We start from the raw sequence: 17,793 nt of genomic DNA, 5'->3' as shown, positions 1-17,793 counted from the left end.
CCAGTATGTTAAAAGTCAGACCTGGGCAGGAGTGGCACTGAGCAGTTGGGGGAGGGAGGAAGAGATTGATGTAAATCCTGACAGTGCCCCCTCTCCATGCTGCTAAACACTATCATGGTTGTGACAGGCACACTTTTTTTTTGGTAATGGTTCAATTTCCTTCCAGTTTTCTCATCTTGTCTTTTCCACACTTCTCAACGGTGACTCATGTTGGGATAGGATTGGCTCAGCAGTCCCTTCCTCAAGTGTCTAGTGTCAACCTGGACACTGAGTGTTGACATTCTCCACTTTGAGCGGAATCAAGGATACTGGGGCCGCACTGAAGCCAGGTATTGCACACTGGCTGAGCCCAGCACAGAACCTGGGATGTTCTAGGTCGATATAGCTCAGTTCCCCCTGGATGGTGCATTTAGATGCTTAAGGTATCAGCCGTGGCTCAGTGTCTCGTCTCTGAGACGGACGGTTGTGGCTTCAAATCCTACCCCAGAGACTTGAACACTGAGACTCCCAGTGCAGTACTGAGGGAGTGCTGCACTGTCGGAGGACTTACGGATGAGACATTAAACCGAGGCCTCGCCTACCCTCTCAGGCGGACGTAAAAGATCCCATGGCAACCATTGGAAGAGGAGCAGGGGAGTTCTCCCGAAGTGACCTGGCCAAAATGGATCTCTCGATCAATGCCTAAAACAGATGATCTGTTTACCTCATTGCTGTTTGAGGGAGCTTGCTGTGAACATAATTGGCTGCCGCGTTTCCCACATTACAACAACGACTGCACTCCAAAAAAGTACTTAATTGGCTGTAAAGCTCTTTGGCATGTCGAGAGCATTCTTTTCTTCTGTCTTTCTTTCTAACCTCTGTATTTCTTTTTTCACACTGATTACAAACCAACCTTCAGCGACGGGTGATAACAGAGACTTTAATCTCTCATTATTTGACCCCTGGTTCTATTCCTCTCTACAGCTCTATGATTTGCTTCCGAAATTGTTGGATTGTCTCCCCGGCCCACACAACAGGCTTTTCGAAAATGCAGCTAAAATAAAAAGTTTCCTGAGAGAGATGATCCAAGTTCACAAAGACACGCACACCAAAGGCAGCCCCCAAGATTTCATCGACAGTTTCCTCATCAAAATGGAGGAGGTTAGTAATGAGGTTTTTTTTTGAACAATCTCTGTCAGCGATGGCCTTTGCCGGAATCTCTGGGCTTCGAACTGTCGACCGGGCTGACCATACTGTTCACTGAAGCTCCGGCTCAATTTGAAGCAGTTAAAAGAAGGGAGCCATTGTTGGATAAATCGGGGGGGGGGGGGGGGGCATGAAGGAATGTTGGTTTGAAGTAGAAGAGGAGCAATGGTTCAATCAGTCTCCGAACTGTGAGGGCAATTTTAACCCAACCTATCTGTCAGGAAATTGATGGGATCACGTGCAACGTTTGCTTTACACCACACCCGATTTTACTCCATTAAAATTTTGGGGGGGGGGGGCGGGGATGGTGGGTGGGATTGTAAATAGACATGGATAGACGTGGATAGAGAACTGGTTGGCAGACAGGAAGCAGAGAGTAGGAATAAATGGGTCCTTTTCAGAATGGCAGGCAGTGACTAGCGGGGTAGCAAGATTCAATGCTGAGACCCCAGCTATTTACAATATACATTAATGATTTAGACGAAGGAATTGAATGTAATATCTCCAAGTTTGCAGGTGACACTAAGCTGGGTGGCGCTGTGAGCTGTGAGGAGGATGCTAAGAGGCTGCAGGGTGACTTGGACAGGTTAGGTGAGTGGACAAATGCATGGCAGATGCGGTATAATGTGGATAAATGTGAGGTTATCCACTTTGGTGGTAAAAACAGGAGGGCTGATTATTATCTGAATGGTGACAGATTGGTAAAGGGGAAATGCAACGAGACCTGGGTGTCATGGTACATCAGTCATTGAAGGTTGGCATGCAGGTACAGCAGGCAGTGACGGAGGCAAATAGCATGTTGGCCTTCATAGCTAGGGGATTTGAGTATAAGAGCAGGGAGGTCTTACTGCAGTTGTACAGAGCCTTAAGGAACCTGGTAAGGAACCTGGAATATTGTGTTCAGCTTTGGTCTCCTAATCTGAGGAAGGACGTTCTTGCTATTGAGGGAGTGCAGTGAAGATTCACCAGACTGATTCCCGGGATGACAGGACTGACATATGAAGAAAGACTGGATCGACTAGGCTTGTATTCAATGAAATTTAGAAGAATGAGAGGGGATCTCATAGAAACATATACAATTCTGACAGGATTGGACAGGTTAGATGCAGGAAGAATGTTCCCAATGTTGGGGAAGTCTAGAACCAGGGGTCACAGTCTAAGGATAAGGGGTAAACCATTTAGGACCAAAATGAGGAGAAACCTCTTCACTCAGAGAGTTGTGAACCTGTGGAATTCTCTACCACAGAAAGTTGTTGGGGCCAGTTCGTTAGATATATTCAAAAGGGAGTTAGATGTGGCCTTCGCGACTAAAGGGATCAAGTGATACGGAGAGAAAGCAGGAATGGGGTACTGAAGTTGCATGATCAGCCATGATATTGAATGGTGGTGTAGGCTCGAAGGGCCGAATGGCCTACTCCTATTTTCTATCTTTCTATGTTTCTATTCCCTCTGATCCCGTGGGTTTCAAGCACAGCCAGTTAGGTTAAGCCAGTGGCTCAGTGGATAGCACCCTTAACTCTGAGTCAGAAGGCTGTGGGTCCAAGCCCCATCCAGAGACTACAGCACAAAAATCTAGGCTGACACTCCCAGTGCAGTACCAAGGGAGCGCTGCACTGTCGAGGTGCTGTCTTTCAGATGAGACTTTAAACCTTGTCTGCCCTCTCAGGTGGACATAAAAGTCCCATGGTCGTATTTTGAAGAAGAGCAGGGGAGTTCTCCCCAGTGTCCTGGGGCCACTATTTATCCCTGAAATAACATCATCAAAACAGATGATCTGGTCATTATCACATTGCTGTGTGTGGGAGCTTGCTGTGTGCAAATTGGCTGCCGCGTTTCCCACATTACAACAGTGACTACACTCCAAATAGTGGCTGTAAAACGCTATGAGACATCCGGTGGTCATGAAAGGCGCTATATAATTGCAAGTCTATTTTTTTGAATGACCCCAGATTTGCTTTTTAATCCTACAATCTTGCATTCTTAGCTGCCCTCTGATGTGACTGAGCGATCCACTCAATGATATCAAACCGCCAACAGCACTGTGGGAGTGTGAAAGTACCTTCATCACACGGACTGCAACGGTTCAAGAAGGCGGCTCACCACCACCTTCTCAAGGGGCAGTGAGGGATGGGCAATAAATGCCGGCCTTGCCAGCGACGCCTACATCCCAAGAATGAGTTTAAAAGAAAGATTGATGTGAAACATCTCACGGCACTATTCAAAGTAGAGCACCAATGTTCTCCTGTTGTGACCAACATTCATCCCCCAATCAATAGCTCCAATTAAAAAAACGATTAACTGTTCATTTATCTTACATGTACTGTTTGTGGGAGCTTGCTGTGCACAAATTGGCTGCTGCGTTTGCCTACATTAAACAGTGACCACACTGCCAAATTACTTCAGTGGAGTGCTTTGGGACATCCTGAGGACATGAAAGGCACTATATAAATGCACGTTCCTTCCAGTGATGTTATTACAGTAAACTATAGGAACATACAAACAGGAATAGGCCATTCAGTCCTCGAGCCTGCTCATGGCTGATCCGTGACCTAATTCCACATACTCAGCTTTGGCCCATATCCCTTAATACCTTTGTTTTAACAAAAATCTATCAATCTCAGATTTAAAATGAACAATTGTCCGAGCATTAATTGCCATTTGCGGAAGAGAGTTCCAATCTTCTACCCTTTGTGTGTAGAAGTGTTTCCTAATCTCACTCCTGAAAGGTCTGGCTCTAATTTCTCAACTCTGCCCCCTCGTCCTAGACTCCCCAACCAGTGGGAATAGTTTCTCTCTCTCTACCCTATCTGTTCCCCTTAATATCCTGAAAACTTCGATCAGATCACACCTTAAACTTCTCAATTCCAGGAAATACAACCCTAGTGTAATCTCTCATCGCAATTTAACCCTTGCAGTCCGGGTATCATTCTGGTAAACCTACACTGCACTCCCTCCAAGGCCAATATATCATCCCTCAGGTGTGGTGCCAGAACTGCTCACAGTGCTTCAGGTGGGGTCTAACCAGGGCTTTGTACAGCTGCAACCTTGTATTCTAATCCTCTAGATATAAAGGCCAGCATTCCATTAGACACTTTGATTATTTTCTGCACCTATTTATTGGTGCCGCCATGGATACGAACAGCACAACTCAGTGGGCAGCCCAGAGGCTGAAGGGAGTGCTATGGTTAACCCTCATGCCCCCAGACTAGAGGTGGGCAACACCACCCAGGACTTCCTGGGCCTGGTCGTTACGTAGCGACTGCTGTTTGAGAAATGGAGCTTGTGGTGGTCCAGGATTGAGGTCCAGCTGCAGTGCCCACCCTGCGCACCATCAGACCGTGTCAACGCTGCGATAAAGCCAAGCCGCCATTTTCTTTTTTTCTTTCCTCACAGGAGAAAGACGACCCAGATTCTGAGTTCAGCGATGAGAACCTGCTGCTGTCCACGTTCAACATATTTCTTGCCGGGACTGACACCACTAGCTCGACCATGCGATGGGGACTCCTGCTGTTCCTGAAGTATCCAGAGATCCAGGGTTAGTATGACCCAAGAACAAAGTCATTTTGTCGTCTTTACCTGTGTTTCAACAGTGATTACACTTCATTGGCTGTAAAGTGCTTTGAGACGTCCAGTGGTCGTGAAAGGCACTATATAAATCCAAGTCTTTCTTTCATTTTTCTTGCGCATTCCAGGAGTGCCCTGTGCTCGTGGCAGTAAGTGCGTCGGTGTATCACAGGCCGAGTACCCACACCCCATTCAGTAATGGCCTCTGCCCCCCTCAATAGTTAGTTATGATACTGTCTTGCACACTTAGAATCAGAGAATGGTTACAGCACAGAAGGAGGCCATTCGGCCCGTCGAGCCCGTGCCGGCTCTCTGCAAGAGCACCTCAGCCAGTCCCCCTCCCCCGTCCTTTCCCCGAAGCCTTGCCAATTATTTTCCTTCTGGTACTTATCCAACTCCCTTTTGAAAGCCGCGATTGAGTCTGCCTCCACCACCCTCTCAGGCAGCGCATTCCAGATCCTAACCACTCGCTGCGTAAAAACGTTTTTCCTCATGTCGCCTTTGGTTCTTCTGCCAATCGCCTTAAATCTGTGTCCCCTGGTTCTCGACCCTCCCGCCAATGGGAACAGTTTCTCTCTATCTACTCTGACCAGACCCCCCATGATTTTGAACACCTCGATCAAATCTCCTCTCAACCTTCTCTGCTCCAAGGAGAACAACCCCAGCTTCTCCGGTCTATCAACGTAACTGAAGCCCCTCATCCCTGGAATCATTCCCGTAAATCTATTCTACACCCTCTCTAAGGCCTTCACATTCCAGAATTGTGCCCTGAATTGGACACAGTACTCCAGTTAGGGTGGAACCAGTGTTTTATCCAGGTTCATCATAACTTCCTTGCCTTTGTACTTTGTGCCTCTATTTTTGAAGCCCAGGATCCCGTATATTTATTTTTAACCACTTTCTCAACCTGCCCTGCCACCTTCAACAATTTGTGCACCTACACCCCCAAGTCTTTCTCTTCATGCGCCCTTTAAGCTTTGTTTCTAAGCGATAAGAAGTACTTTATTGTAAAGGGCCCCCTTTAAAAGAGGTATATGGCAAATATTTCCCCTGTTAGTTAGCTCAGTGCTACCCTGCACAAACGCCTTTGGGTTATGAAAATTGGGTTGGGCGGGAGTCCGGCCTAATTTTAAATGAGACCTGAGAGTTAAATTGGCCTGGGCCTTATGTCAATGAGCCTATTGGGCTCCAAACTCAACGCTTGGCTCCGGTTAAACTCGGGGCTCATGACTTGGGTCTCATGTGTTCAGTGCAGCCCTGAGGGAGTGCTGCACTGTCGGAGGTGCTGTCTTTTGTATGTGATGTTAAAATGCAGCCCTGTCCCACCCTGTTCAGCTGAATGTAAAAGATCTCATGTCGCTATTCAAGGGAGAGCAGAGAATTCCTTCAGTGAGCTGGCCAACAATTGTCCGTCAACCAACGCCACCAAACGGTGCCAGCCGTGGCTCAGTGGGCAGCACTCTCGCCTCGGGGTCAGAAGGTTATGGGGTTCAAGTCCCACTCCAGAGACTTGAACTCATAATCTAGGCTGACACTCCCAGAGCAGTGCTGAGGGAGTGCTGCACTGTCGGAGGTGCTGTCTTTCGGATGAGACGTTAAACCGAGGCCCGTCTGCTCTCTCAGGTGGACGTGAAAGATCCCACGGCACTATTTCAAACAAGAGCAGGGGACTTCTCCCTGATATCCTGCCGAATATTTATCCCTCTACCAACATCACTAAAACAGAAGGTCTGGTCGTTATCACATTGCTGTTTGTGGGACCTTGCTGTGCGTAAATTGTTTGTTGCGTTGCCAGGGCACAACTATACACAACTACAGAGACACTACACCATCAGTATGTGTTCATGGTGCCAACTCTAATGATAAGAAAATGTAAATGAAAAAGGGGAATTACTGGAAATCAGAACCGCTTTGCTTTCTCATTATTTCCCATTCTTATTTTGTTGTGTCCGTGTCTGTTCCTGACACACCCTGTAATTAAAGTATTCCACTCCGCCATCACCAAAACCAATTTTTGTTTTTTTTAACGTGAATCTGTATTTGTTGGACCACATTAGGTCCTGCTCTACAATAAGCTAAAAAATTGGACCCAAAATACAGATCAAAAATAAATGATTCTTAATTTAGAAAATGCCCTTTCTCGCGTGTGGTTTTGCTGCAGAAGGCGAGACTGTTGCACACTCTTGTACTGTTCATTCTGATGTGTCAAACCTCAGTAAGCTTCGCAACTGTCACAGGGGAAGTGTTCAGAGATTAAAATAACTGCAGAATGTGCAGCGCTGTTCAGTAATTTAATGCAAAAGATCATTGATTCCAACACTGTCAGATCATAATCACCGCTCCCATGTGTTCAGGAGCGGATAATGGTTCTACTGTTGCTATTCACAGATCCTCGAGACCCATCGTTTGTTTCTTGGCTTGTCCCATAACCACCCTCTTTTGCTCGGCACCACCGCTCCCTTGTGTCATTTTAACAGCCATGGCTCAGTGGGCAGCTCTCTCGCCTCTGGGTCAGAAGGTTGTGGGTTCAAGTCCCACGTCAGAGACTTGAGCACAAAAATCCAGGCTGACACTCCCAGTGCAGTGCTGAAGGAGCACCGCACTGTCGGAGGTGCCCTCTTTCCGATGAGATGTTAAACCGAGGCCCCGTCTGCCCTCTCTCCAGTTGCCGCTGATAGATACCGCGCATGCGCAGCAAATTTAAAGGGACCGCGCACTTAAACGGCAAATTAGCGGGAACATTGATCCCACTACCGTCCCATGGGGAACATCACTGTCCCTCCAGACAGAAAAACAACCCTTCACCACTATTCTCTCTGCATTCTGTCACTTAGCCAATTTTGTGTCCACGCAGTCACTGTTCATGCAGGTTGGAGAGCTGGCTCAGGGGCTGGGCTTTAATCTTGCTAACAGTCTATAATGTGGTTGACACAGTTCTGTCCCTATGCGTGGGAGCAATTCCCAGTGTGTGTGTGTGAAATTAGGTAGGTTTCAGGTAAGTGAAAGACATTTACAATCAACAAGGGAGGCAGACTATGCAAACACTCTTAAAGAGCGAGAAGATAATGTTTATTTTCAAGAGTAGCGAAATGTTTTCGAAGTGCTGTCAGTCATAACGAGTGTCAGTTCGCGGACCTGACGGGTGTTTGACTCCCGTTACTAGAAAAAATATATACAGAAGCGTCCTCCCAAGTCCTTTCTCCCCGCTCCTGAGCCAGCACTCCAACTGGCTCCCCCAGCCCCTGAACCCGCCCCTCACCCGCACTCTCTATCCCCGAGTACAACCTCCCCACCTACATCCCCCAACCTGTCATCATCATCATAGGCAGGCCCTCGGAATCGAGGAAGACTTGCTTCCACTCTAAAAGTGGGTCCTTAGGTGGCTGATCAGTCCAATACGAGAGCCACAGTCCCTGACCCAGGTGGGACAGACAGTGGTTGAGGGAAAGGGAGGGTGGGACTGGTTTGCCGCACGCTCCTTCCACTGCCTGCGCTTGGTTTCTGCATGCTCTCGGCGACGAGACTCGAGGTGCTCAGCGCCCTCCCGGATGCACTTCCTCCACTCAGGGCAGTCTTTGGCCAGGGACTCCCAGGTGTCGGTGGGAATGTTGCACTTTATCAGGGAGGCTTTGAGGGTGTCCCTGAAACGTTTCCTCTGCCCACCTTTGACTCGCTTGCCGTGAAGGAGCTCCAAGTAGAGCGCTTGCTTTGGGAGTCTCGTGTCTGGCATGCAAACAATGTCGCCCGCCTAACCTTTACCCCGTGTTCAGTCCTCAAAGCTGTACCCTACCCCCTCGTGTATAGCCCCTCAAGCCAGCACCTCTTGCCCCTCAATCCTGCATCCACTGCCCCCAAGTCTACAGCCCCCTCCGCCAATCCTGCACTCTATGGTACCATCTACAGTCTGCCCCGCTATTTTGTAGCCCGTGCAGCCCTTTCCTATGCTGATGAGAATGTACTTTTTCAGAAAAAATTCAACGTGAGATTGACGAGGTGATCGGGTTTGACCGCACACCGACTATCGGAGACAGGGAGAAGATGCCTTACACCAACGCAGCCATCTGCGAGGTCCAGCGATACTCCAATATTATCCCCTTAAATCTCCCACACACCGTGACAAGAGACACTGAGTTCAGGGGCTTCATGATTCCAAAGGTAAAGTCCGACATATTTGTCTCGTTGCTTCTCTTCGCCTCACAGTTTCTGCAGCCACCTGTATCTGGGGCCTCTTGTCTCCAGCCAAACAGGTGGGGGTTTGTCAAACCTCCTGAGGTCAGCTTCACAATCGCATGGCCCGTGGGGAAGTGTGCCGAACCTAGTGGGATATTCCCACTGTGACAAATCCAGGGCGGTTCCCAGCATTGCTGTCTGAGTCACAAGTCTCAGTGGGCAGCAGTCTCGCCTGAGTCAGAAGGTCGTGGGTTCGAGTCCCACTCCAGACACTTGAACACATAAATCCAGGCTGGCACTCCCAGTGCAGTACTGAGGGAGTACTGCAGTGTCGGAGGTGCTGTCTTTCGGATGAGATGTTAAACCGAGGCCCCGTCTGCTCGCTCAGGGGGATGTAAAAGATCCCGTGGTCACTATTTCAAAGAAGAGCAGGGGAGTTCTCCCCGGTGTCCTGAGCAATGTTTATCCCTTAATAAACATCACAAAACTGATGATTTCATTGCTGTGTCTGGGAGATTGCTGTGTACAAATTAGCTGCCATGTTTCACATAACAGCAGTGTCTGTACTTCATCGGCCAAAAACGCTTTGGGATATCCTGAGGCCATGAAAGGCGCTATATAAATGCAAGTTCTTTTTTTCTTTAAAGCCCCAAAGCATGAACCTTTCAGAAAGACATGTTCTATGTTAACAACAGGGTGAACCGTTGATCTTAATCTCGATGTTTTTTACAGGGAATGATCGTGATCCCTCTCCTCGCCTCGGTTCTGTATGATTCCAATTGTTGGGAGAGTCCGGAATCATTCAACCCGGATCATTTCCTGGATGAAGAGGGACGATTTAAGGAAAATGAAGCCTTCATGCCATTTTCAGCAGGTTTGGACAATATTCATGTTGTGTGAGTGCGTGTGTGTTTGATTTGAATTTAAATTGCAAAATGAGGCGAGGGGGCCAAGGCACCTGGTGCAACAAGGCCGCACGGCTGAAAAGAGTAAGGAGAGAAACTGAGGTCATGGAAGAGGCAAGGATGTATTCACACCATAAGCCTGTGGACCAAAGTCAAGCCTGAGACCCTGGGAAAGAATGAGTTAGATTGGAGATCGCAATCCATCTGAATATGTGTTTAAGATGATTAAAGGATTTGATAGGGTAGATAGAGAGAACGTGACCATAAGAATTAGGAGCAGGAGTTGGCCATTCGGCCCCTCGAGCCTGCTCCGCCATTCAATAAGATCACGGCTGATCTTCGACCTCAACTCCACCTTCCCGCCCAATCCCCTGATTCCCTTAATATCCAAAAATCTATCGATCTCCGTCTTGCATATACTCAAAAACTAAGCCTCCAGAGCCCTCTGGGGCAGAGAATTCCAAAGATTCACCACCCTCTGAGTGACGACATTTCTCTTCAGCTCAGTCCTAAATGGCCGACCCCTTATTCTGGGACTGTGAGCCCTGGTTCTAGACTCCCCAGAAACGATTGACTCTGGTGGAGAGAGTTCAGAACAAAGACGGGTGGGGGGTGAGGGGGTGGGGGGTAACTTTAAAATTAGAGCCAGGCCGTTCAGGAAGCACTTCTTCACACAATGGATGGTGGGAATCTGAAACTCTCTCCATCAAAAGCTGTTGAGGCTGTGGGGGGCAGTGGGCAGGAGGGGGGGGCGCCATTTAAAAATGTCGCAACTGAGATTGATCGATGTTTTTTGGGCAAGGGTGTTAAAGGTTATGGAATCAAGGCGGGTAGATGGAGTTAAGATAGCCATGATATAATTGAATGGCAGAACAGGCTCGAGGGGCTGAATGGCCTCCTCCGCTTCTTATATGTGGGATAGTGTAGTTGGAGCTTAGGGAAAACACTTTCTCCATCTTCTGCAGATTAGTTTTCTATCTCTCTCTATTAATCTGGTAGGTTTTGGGCTGTGAGGCATTGTCCGAGTTAGTGACTGAAGCAGAGACCATGGGCCTGGATTGTGGCTGCCAGTGGCTTGCCGGCGGTGAGGAATCCGTGCAGGCAAGTTATTCGCCACCCGCCCACGGCAGAATGTTTCAATCCCGCCGGCCGACTTCCCGCCTGGTGGGAAAAAAATCCAATGGGAGGCAGATGGTGGGATCGGGATCTCATCAAATCATAGAACAAAGAGCTACCCATCCTAGTCCCACTTTCCAGCTCTCGCTCCGTAGCCCTGTAGGTTACTGCACTTCAGGTGCACATCCAAGTACTTTTTAAATGCGGTGAGGGTTTCTGCCTCTACCACCCTTTCAGGCAACGAGTTCCAGACCCCCACCGCCCTCTGGGTGAAGAAATTTCCCCTCAAATCCCCTCTAAACCTCTCCCCAATTACTTTAAATCTCTTCCCCCTGGTTATTAACCTCCCTTAATTTTATGCACCTCAATAAAGTCTCCCCTCAGCCACCTCTGTTCCAAAGAAAACAATCGCAGCCTATCCAATCTGTCCTCATAGCTAAAATTCTCCAGTCCAGGCAATATCCTGGCAACTCTCCTCTGTACCCTCTCCAATGCAATCACATCTCTGGTCTGGGGCTGCCTCAGAGGCTGGTCTCATGTTCGTAAAGTGAGCAGGGGAGGCCTAAATTGTCCTAATAGGGCCTGAAGAAGCTCTCCTGCTCCCCCGGACCCCAACAAAGGAGAGCAAAAACCCTTCTCTTTATGGGTGCCTCCTTGGGCCAATTGTCCCCTGTCCCACGACGGCCTGGATATAAAGCCACGGCGATTCCCCCCACACCACCCTGAGTTTAAAATGGCAGCCGGGTCCCGCTGACAACATCAGGAAGGGCCCCGCCTACTTTGAGTGGTGGGGGTGGGCATTCCTTGCCGCTTGCTCAGGAGAGCAGGTTAAAATTGCAGATGCCGGGATCTGAGGGGCTTGACTTAAACTCTCCCCCACTATGCCAACATGTAAGAATAGGTTAGATAAATGGGGCATCAGGGGATATAAGAACATGGTGGGAGCATTAGGTTAGGACTCATCATCATCATAGACAGTTCCTCGGAGTCGAGGAAGACTTGCTTCCACTCTAAACATGAATCCTTAGGTGGCTGAACAGTCCAATACGAGAACCACAGTCCCTGTCACAGGTGGGACAGACAGTGGTTGAGGGAAAGGGTGGGTGGGACTGGTTTGCCGCACACTCCTTCCGCTGACGGCGCTTGGTTTCTTCATGCTCTCGGTGACGAGACTAGAGGTGCTCAGTGCCCTCCTGGATGCACTTCCTCCACTTAGGGCGGACTGGTCTTTGGCCAGGGACTCCCAGGTGTCAGTGGGGATGTCGCACTTTATCAGGGAGGCTTTGAGGGTGTCCTTGTAACGTTTCCTCTGCCCACCTTTGGCTCGTTTGCCGTGGACGAGTTCCAAGTAGAGCGCTTGCTTTGGGAGTCTAGTATCTGGCATGCAGACAATGTGGTCTGACTATTAGAATTAATGGTCATGTGAAGGATAAAGCCCAAGTCGGAATGTTTGGGCCGAGTGCCCTGTCTGCGTTTCATCATTTCGATGAAGACTTTCTGGATGAACTCACATTGTTCTGGCTCCCTGCCTAGCAAAGATTCAATATAAGCCCCACCTTGTAATGCCAATCCTCCAGGATTGGCCCAGAGTCCCCAGGAATTGAAAATTAATCTCCCGCATGTCACTGCCAGCCACACCCGCAAGAGAAAATCATAGGAGCGTTTCATTTTTTAAAGAACTATTTTATTTCAATTCTTTTGAACGTTTCTGCTGATCAGTTCTAAGAATATTGTCAATGGGAGAAAAAAAGCTGTCTGACTGAATGGTCCAATTGGGTGATGAAGATTCTGTTTGCGTCCAATGGCCGTAGGAAGGCGGGGTTCCGCAGTGATGGACGTGTTGGGCGACCAATGGTGGGAGCATCGGGGCGGGGCGGATGGGGCCAGGGGGAGGGGTCATGTGACGGGACCTCCAAGCAGAGTTGCCGATCCCGCGCACCCCTCCATGGAAAAGACCCATTCCAACACGCATTGTCTGACTCGCCCACTACGCTGCCGTTCTCAGGTCAGTTCCTTACACACCCCCCCCCCACCCCTGGATTACTTGTGCTTGTCTTACAGGGAAGCGTATGTGCATCGGGCAGGCCGTGGCTCAGATGCAGCTCTTCCTGTTCCTGACCACCCTGCTGCAGAACTTCACCCTGAGATCCCGGGAAGACCCGCACACCATTGACATCAGCCCATTGTCCAGCGGCTTCTCCACCCTGCATCGACCCTACCAGCTGTACTGCGTCCCTCGCAAATCCGCATGAACCCAGCCAGAGAGCGACATGATCAGTAAGGAGTGGAAGTTGCCCTCACGGCATTCTTATATAACGAGTTGTTATTGAAATGTGGGCAATTGGGATTTCCAACTTTTCCAGATCGCCCTGGACTCTTCGGGATGAAGATTCATCTTCTGCGGGTCTAACGCCCAGGAGAAAAGTCATTAAACAAAAATTCTATATTTTTATTTTGAACGTTTCGTTTGATATTGGAGATGGCCAACCAAAGAAGGCTGTCTGACCGGGTGGTGGGGGAGGGTGGGGATTTGGAGGAGGAAAATCATGTGGTTAAACTACCAGGAATATGTCCAACTAGAGTTGGAAACCCTAACTGACCAGGCAGTATTTATTGTCCATTCCCAAGTTGCCCTGAGGACATTAAGATTCAAGCCCATAGAGTGGTGACTGGCATCACATATAGGCCGGGCCAGGTAAGGATGGCAGGTTCTCTTCTCTGAAGGACATTAGTGAACCTGTTGGGGTTTCTCCTGACAATCCGGCAGCTTTAGCGCGGTGACGTTGCTGAAAGGTCCTTCCTTCGAACGTTTTGAAGTGAATCGAAGGATATTGTTAATCGCTGGTGGAGGAACGATTGCAATGTGTCGGGCTGGGACCGAGAACAGCCCAAACCTCCAATGGTAGAGTGCCTCTGGGGCATGCACTACCAGCTGTGATACAGAGCCCCACACACACACACACACACACACACACACACACACACACACAGAAGGGAATCCCGGGCTTAGGTCCCTGGTCCGTGCTGAGGTGTCTGATCCCAGTCGAGGCAGCAGAAAATGTAACTGTTGGCCTCAGTACCCGATGACTGCGGAGGGAAAATCAGCTTCTGATTATGGAGTCAGGTGACCGCGCCCCCCTCCCTCCCCCCAACTACTGATTTCCCAACCTCACTAAAACGAATAGCTGGTCATTATCATGTGGGAGCTTGCTGTGCACAAACCAGCCGCTGCGTTTCCTACAGTGACTACACTTCAAAAGTACTTCATTGGCTGTAAAGGGCCTTGGGACATCCTGAAGTTGTGAAAGGCGCTATATAAATGTGTCTATTTCTTTTTTTAACATTACGCCAGATTTCTTTCTCCATTTCTGCCTCAATCCTGCTGTGAAGGCCTCAGTGCTGATTGGTTGTGGTCCCCGTTAACTTTGTCTCAGGCCTGTCCCGGAGCTGTGGCAACGGCTGAATCTCCCCGGGGGCAGGAGGCCATTGGGTGGGCATTCACTCACTGCTAGATACCCTGATGCAAGCCCGCCCTCAAGGAATGACACCCAATCCAGGGGTCAGGGGTCAGGCGCGGAAAAGAAAGAGGAGGCTGAGACGGGATCAATAGCGGCTCCGGTTTCTCCCCCGCCTCTCCCTTTGGCTAATTAGACCAGCCGGGCCATCACTTGCTGTCTAGCCTCGCACGTCTAGACAGCGTGAGGTAGCAAGGACAGCCAGCGTCAACGGAACAACAGACAGGAGTCGCCTAAAGATTGGGGTCGATGAATCTCTTCTGAACATGCACGTGTGTGTGTGTGTGTGTGTGTGTTTTGCAATGAAACTCTGCTCACCCAGCCCTCTAACTCCGGGCGTGTACTTCTAAAGGCTAAATAAAGCACCAGGCATCTCCAAGTTAGTAGCATGGGAGCGTCAATCCCTAGCACAGCCTGTTGGACCTCCGTGCCTTGCATTCCAGATGGAACACGGACACTGCCGCAAGCCACAACTTGTTCCTGAGGGTGCAGGACTTCAGAAAGAAAAAAGAAAGACTTGCATTTATATAGCGCCTTTCACGACCACCGGACGTTTCAAAGCGCTTTACAGCCAATGAAGTATTTTTTGGAGTGTGGTCACTGTTGTAATGTGGGAAACGCGGCAGCCAATTTGTGTACAGCAAGCAGCAATGTGATAATGACCAGATAATCTGTTTTAGTGATTTTGATTGAGGGATAAATATTGGCCCCAGGACACTGGGGAGAACTCCCCTGCACTTCTTTGAAATAGTGCCGTGGGATCTTTTACGTTCACCTGAGAGAACAGACTGGGCCTCGGTTTAACGTCTCATCCGAAAGACGGCACCTCCAACAGCGCAGCACTCCCTCAGCACTGCACTGGAGTGTTGAATTTATGTGCTGGAGTGGGACTTGAACCCACAACCTTCTGACTCATTGAGTCACAGCTGAACTAGAGTCACAGAGTGATATAGCACAGGCTGACTGGCTGGGTCCTTATAGTTTGTTCTTTGCTTGTCTGATTTTATTTAGTCAGGGCCCATGGGGGATTTTACATTGTTTATCGGCTATCAATCTAGTTTCCTGTCCGTAACCTCACTGAGGTTCTAAAGCCACTTTGAATTATTACAATGCTTGTGCCTAATATATTAATATCTTCTATCTAGAGAGACAAGGAAAAAGTGTAAATACAGTTTCCCACTTCACCCACACTCAGACGCTGGATAGTGTTAATTAACCGATAACCAATCCAAACCAAACCAGCCCTGGTTACCTGCATTATGGGTTCCTTTATTAGACCAGTTGCAATTAACAAAATCTCGTTTGACTATTCAGACTTTCTCCCTGTTTAAATATCAAAGTTCGCAGCAAGCCCTCTAACATTTGAAATGTTCACCTTTTTAAATATTATTGAATCCAATATGATTTAGCCTTGTTTTGTGCCTATTCTCATTGTCGTTGATGGATTCTGATATGAAAATTAAAATCTGCAGAATGTACGACTTGATTGCAATAATTTCAGTTCATTTCTTTTTGGCTATGATAAAAATCTGCATCCGGTTTATAGGCTCCACACTTATTGAGTCTCGAATCAACTAGAGAGAACGGTAGAGAGTGAGAGAGACAGACAGAGAGATAGATAGAGGGACTGAGAGACAGAGAGGGCAAACGATAGAGACAGAGAGCGAGAGAAAGGGAGACAAAGAGTGTGAGAGGGAGCAAGAGACAAAGAGATAGACAGAGAGGGGAACTCAGAGATACAGAAAGCAAAAGATAGACACAGAGGGTGAGAGAAAGGGAGTTAGAGAGCGACAGCATGAGAGACCGAGGGTGACGGAGGGCACGAGACAAAGTTTGAGAGGGGGCAAGAGAGAGACAGAGAGCAAGAGAGTCATAGAGATAGAGACAGAGGGGTAGAGACAGAGGGATAGAGACAGAGAGATAGAGACAGAGGGATAGAGACAGAGAGCAAGAGAGTCAGAGAGATAGAGACAGAGGGACTGAAAGATACAAAGAGGAAAAAGAGAGACACAAAGCGAGAAAGAGAAAAATGGAGACAGAGAGAGCATGAGATAGAGGGAGACAAAGAGACAGAATGAAAGAGACAAAGAGAGAGAGTAGGGGCGAGAGGGAGAGACAAATTGGGGTGGAAATTCAGTATAGCCTGGCTTAAGGCGGTGACACTGCCTGGTCGCTAACTTTTGCGCCGGGCGATGTTTCCCGCCTCCAACAGGGATATTATCTTTTGTCCGATTCAAACACCGCCATCTCGAATCCCGAATGTTGTGGTGCGGGAATGTGTACAGTGCGTTCCGTTCTCTGGCAAATTTGAGCAGAGACACACAGGCGCGGGCGTGTGTGTCGATGCCTTTTGACGGTTAGTGTTTGCAAGCTCCTCCCAAGTTGAACCCGGCACCAACCTCCCTGACATGGGGAGGCCATGTGCCCAGCAGACACAGCAATGGTGGCTTTCAGAAGGATCATTGGTGTAAGCCTCTTACCCCGAGCGTGTTCACACTCCTCGGTGCCTTCTGTCCTGATGGTTTGCTGGTGCTCAGCTCGTGCAACACAGGCTCACAGAGAGAGACCCACACACAGCGTGTCGTGTCACACACACAATCGTCGTTGTTGGTGGTGTTTGCACGGTAGGATGGTCAGCGCAGGGTGTTGTGCTGGGCAAGGTGGAGGCCCTTCCTTTGTACTTATTTGTTTGGTTCACTGTTCAGTCGCTCCCTGCCTGGCTGATTTGTTGGCCCCGAGTTTCGGTTCATTCTACCTGGTTGATCCTACCAGTAGCATATGCTTGTCTCAAAGATTAAGCCATGCTTGTCTAAGTACACACAGCCGCTACAGTGAAACTGCGAATGGCTCATTAAATCAGTTATGGTTCCTTTGATCGCTCCAAACGTTACTTGGATAACTGTGGTAATTCTCGAGCTAATACATGCCAACGAGCGCTGACCCTCTGGGAATGCGTGCATTTATCAGACCAAAACCAATCCGGGCTTGACCAGCAGCTTTGGTGACTCTAGATAACCTCGGGCTGATCGCACGTCCTCGTGACGGCGACGACTCATTCGAATGTCACATTTAGCGCCCCAAGAGGGGAGTGGAGCTTTGAGGGAAGCGCTCCACACTCCTCTCAGGGCGCTAACCCTGATTCCTGGGGCGCTATCGCGGGAGCGCTGCTGAAGTTTTGGTGCTAGGAAACCAGCACCCCAGCGCCTAAAGATGGACTATCTGAAGACTGGAAAAAAAAATGGGCTGGACCTCCTTTGAAGACTGTTGCACAGTAATCAAGGGAAATAAGTGCATAATAACAAAATGGAAATTCAAAAATCGCAACTTATGGACACCCA

At 48.8% G+C, this 17,793-nt stretch overlaps 1 protein-coding gene across 1 annotated transcript in view; it reads left to right on the top strand.

Annotated features, from left to right (window-relative positions):
• The window catches only part of LOC139239085 (cytochrome P450 2F3-like), a 42,227-nt gene extending 28,781 nt beyond the window's left edge, over positions 1-13,446 (top strand). Inside the window, exons 5-9 of the mRNA XM_070867603.1 lie at positions 964-1,140; positions 4,579-4,720; positions 8,717-8,904; positions 9,652-9,793; positions 13,002-13,446. Coding sequence (XP_070723704.1) covers positions 964-1,140; positions 4,579-4,720; positions 8,717-8,904; positions 9,652-9,793; positions 13,002-13,192 — 840 coding nt within the window. The 3' untranslated portion in view covers positions 13,193-13,446. The remainder of the gene's footprint in view (positions 1-963; positions 1,141-4,578; positions 4,721-8,716; positions 8,905-9,651; positions 9,794-13,001) is intronic.
• The last annotated feature ends 4,347 nt before the right edge of the window (positions 13,447-17,793 follow it).

Source organism: Pristiophorus japonicus, chromosome 26, assembly GCF_044704955.1.
Source record: "Pristiophorus japonicus isolate sPriJap1 chromosome 26, sPriJap1.hap1, whole genome shotgun sequence".
NCBI classification, from domain to species: domain Eukaryota; kingdom Metazoa; phylum Chordata; class Chondrichthyes; family Pristiophoridae; genus Pristiophorus; species Pristiophorus japonicus.
The sequence above is the reverse complement of the archived record's forward strand: the minus strand, read 5'-3'. Positions and strand labels throughout refer to the sequence as shown.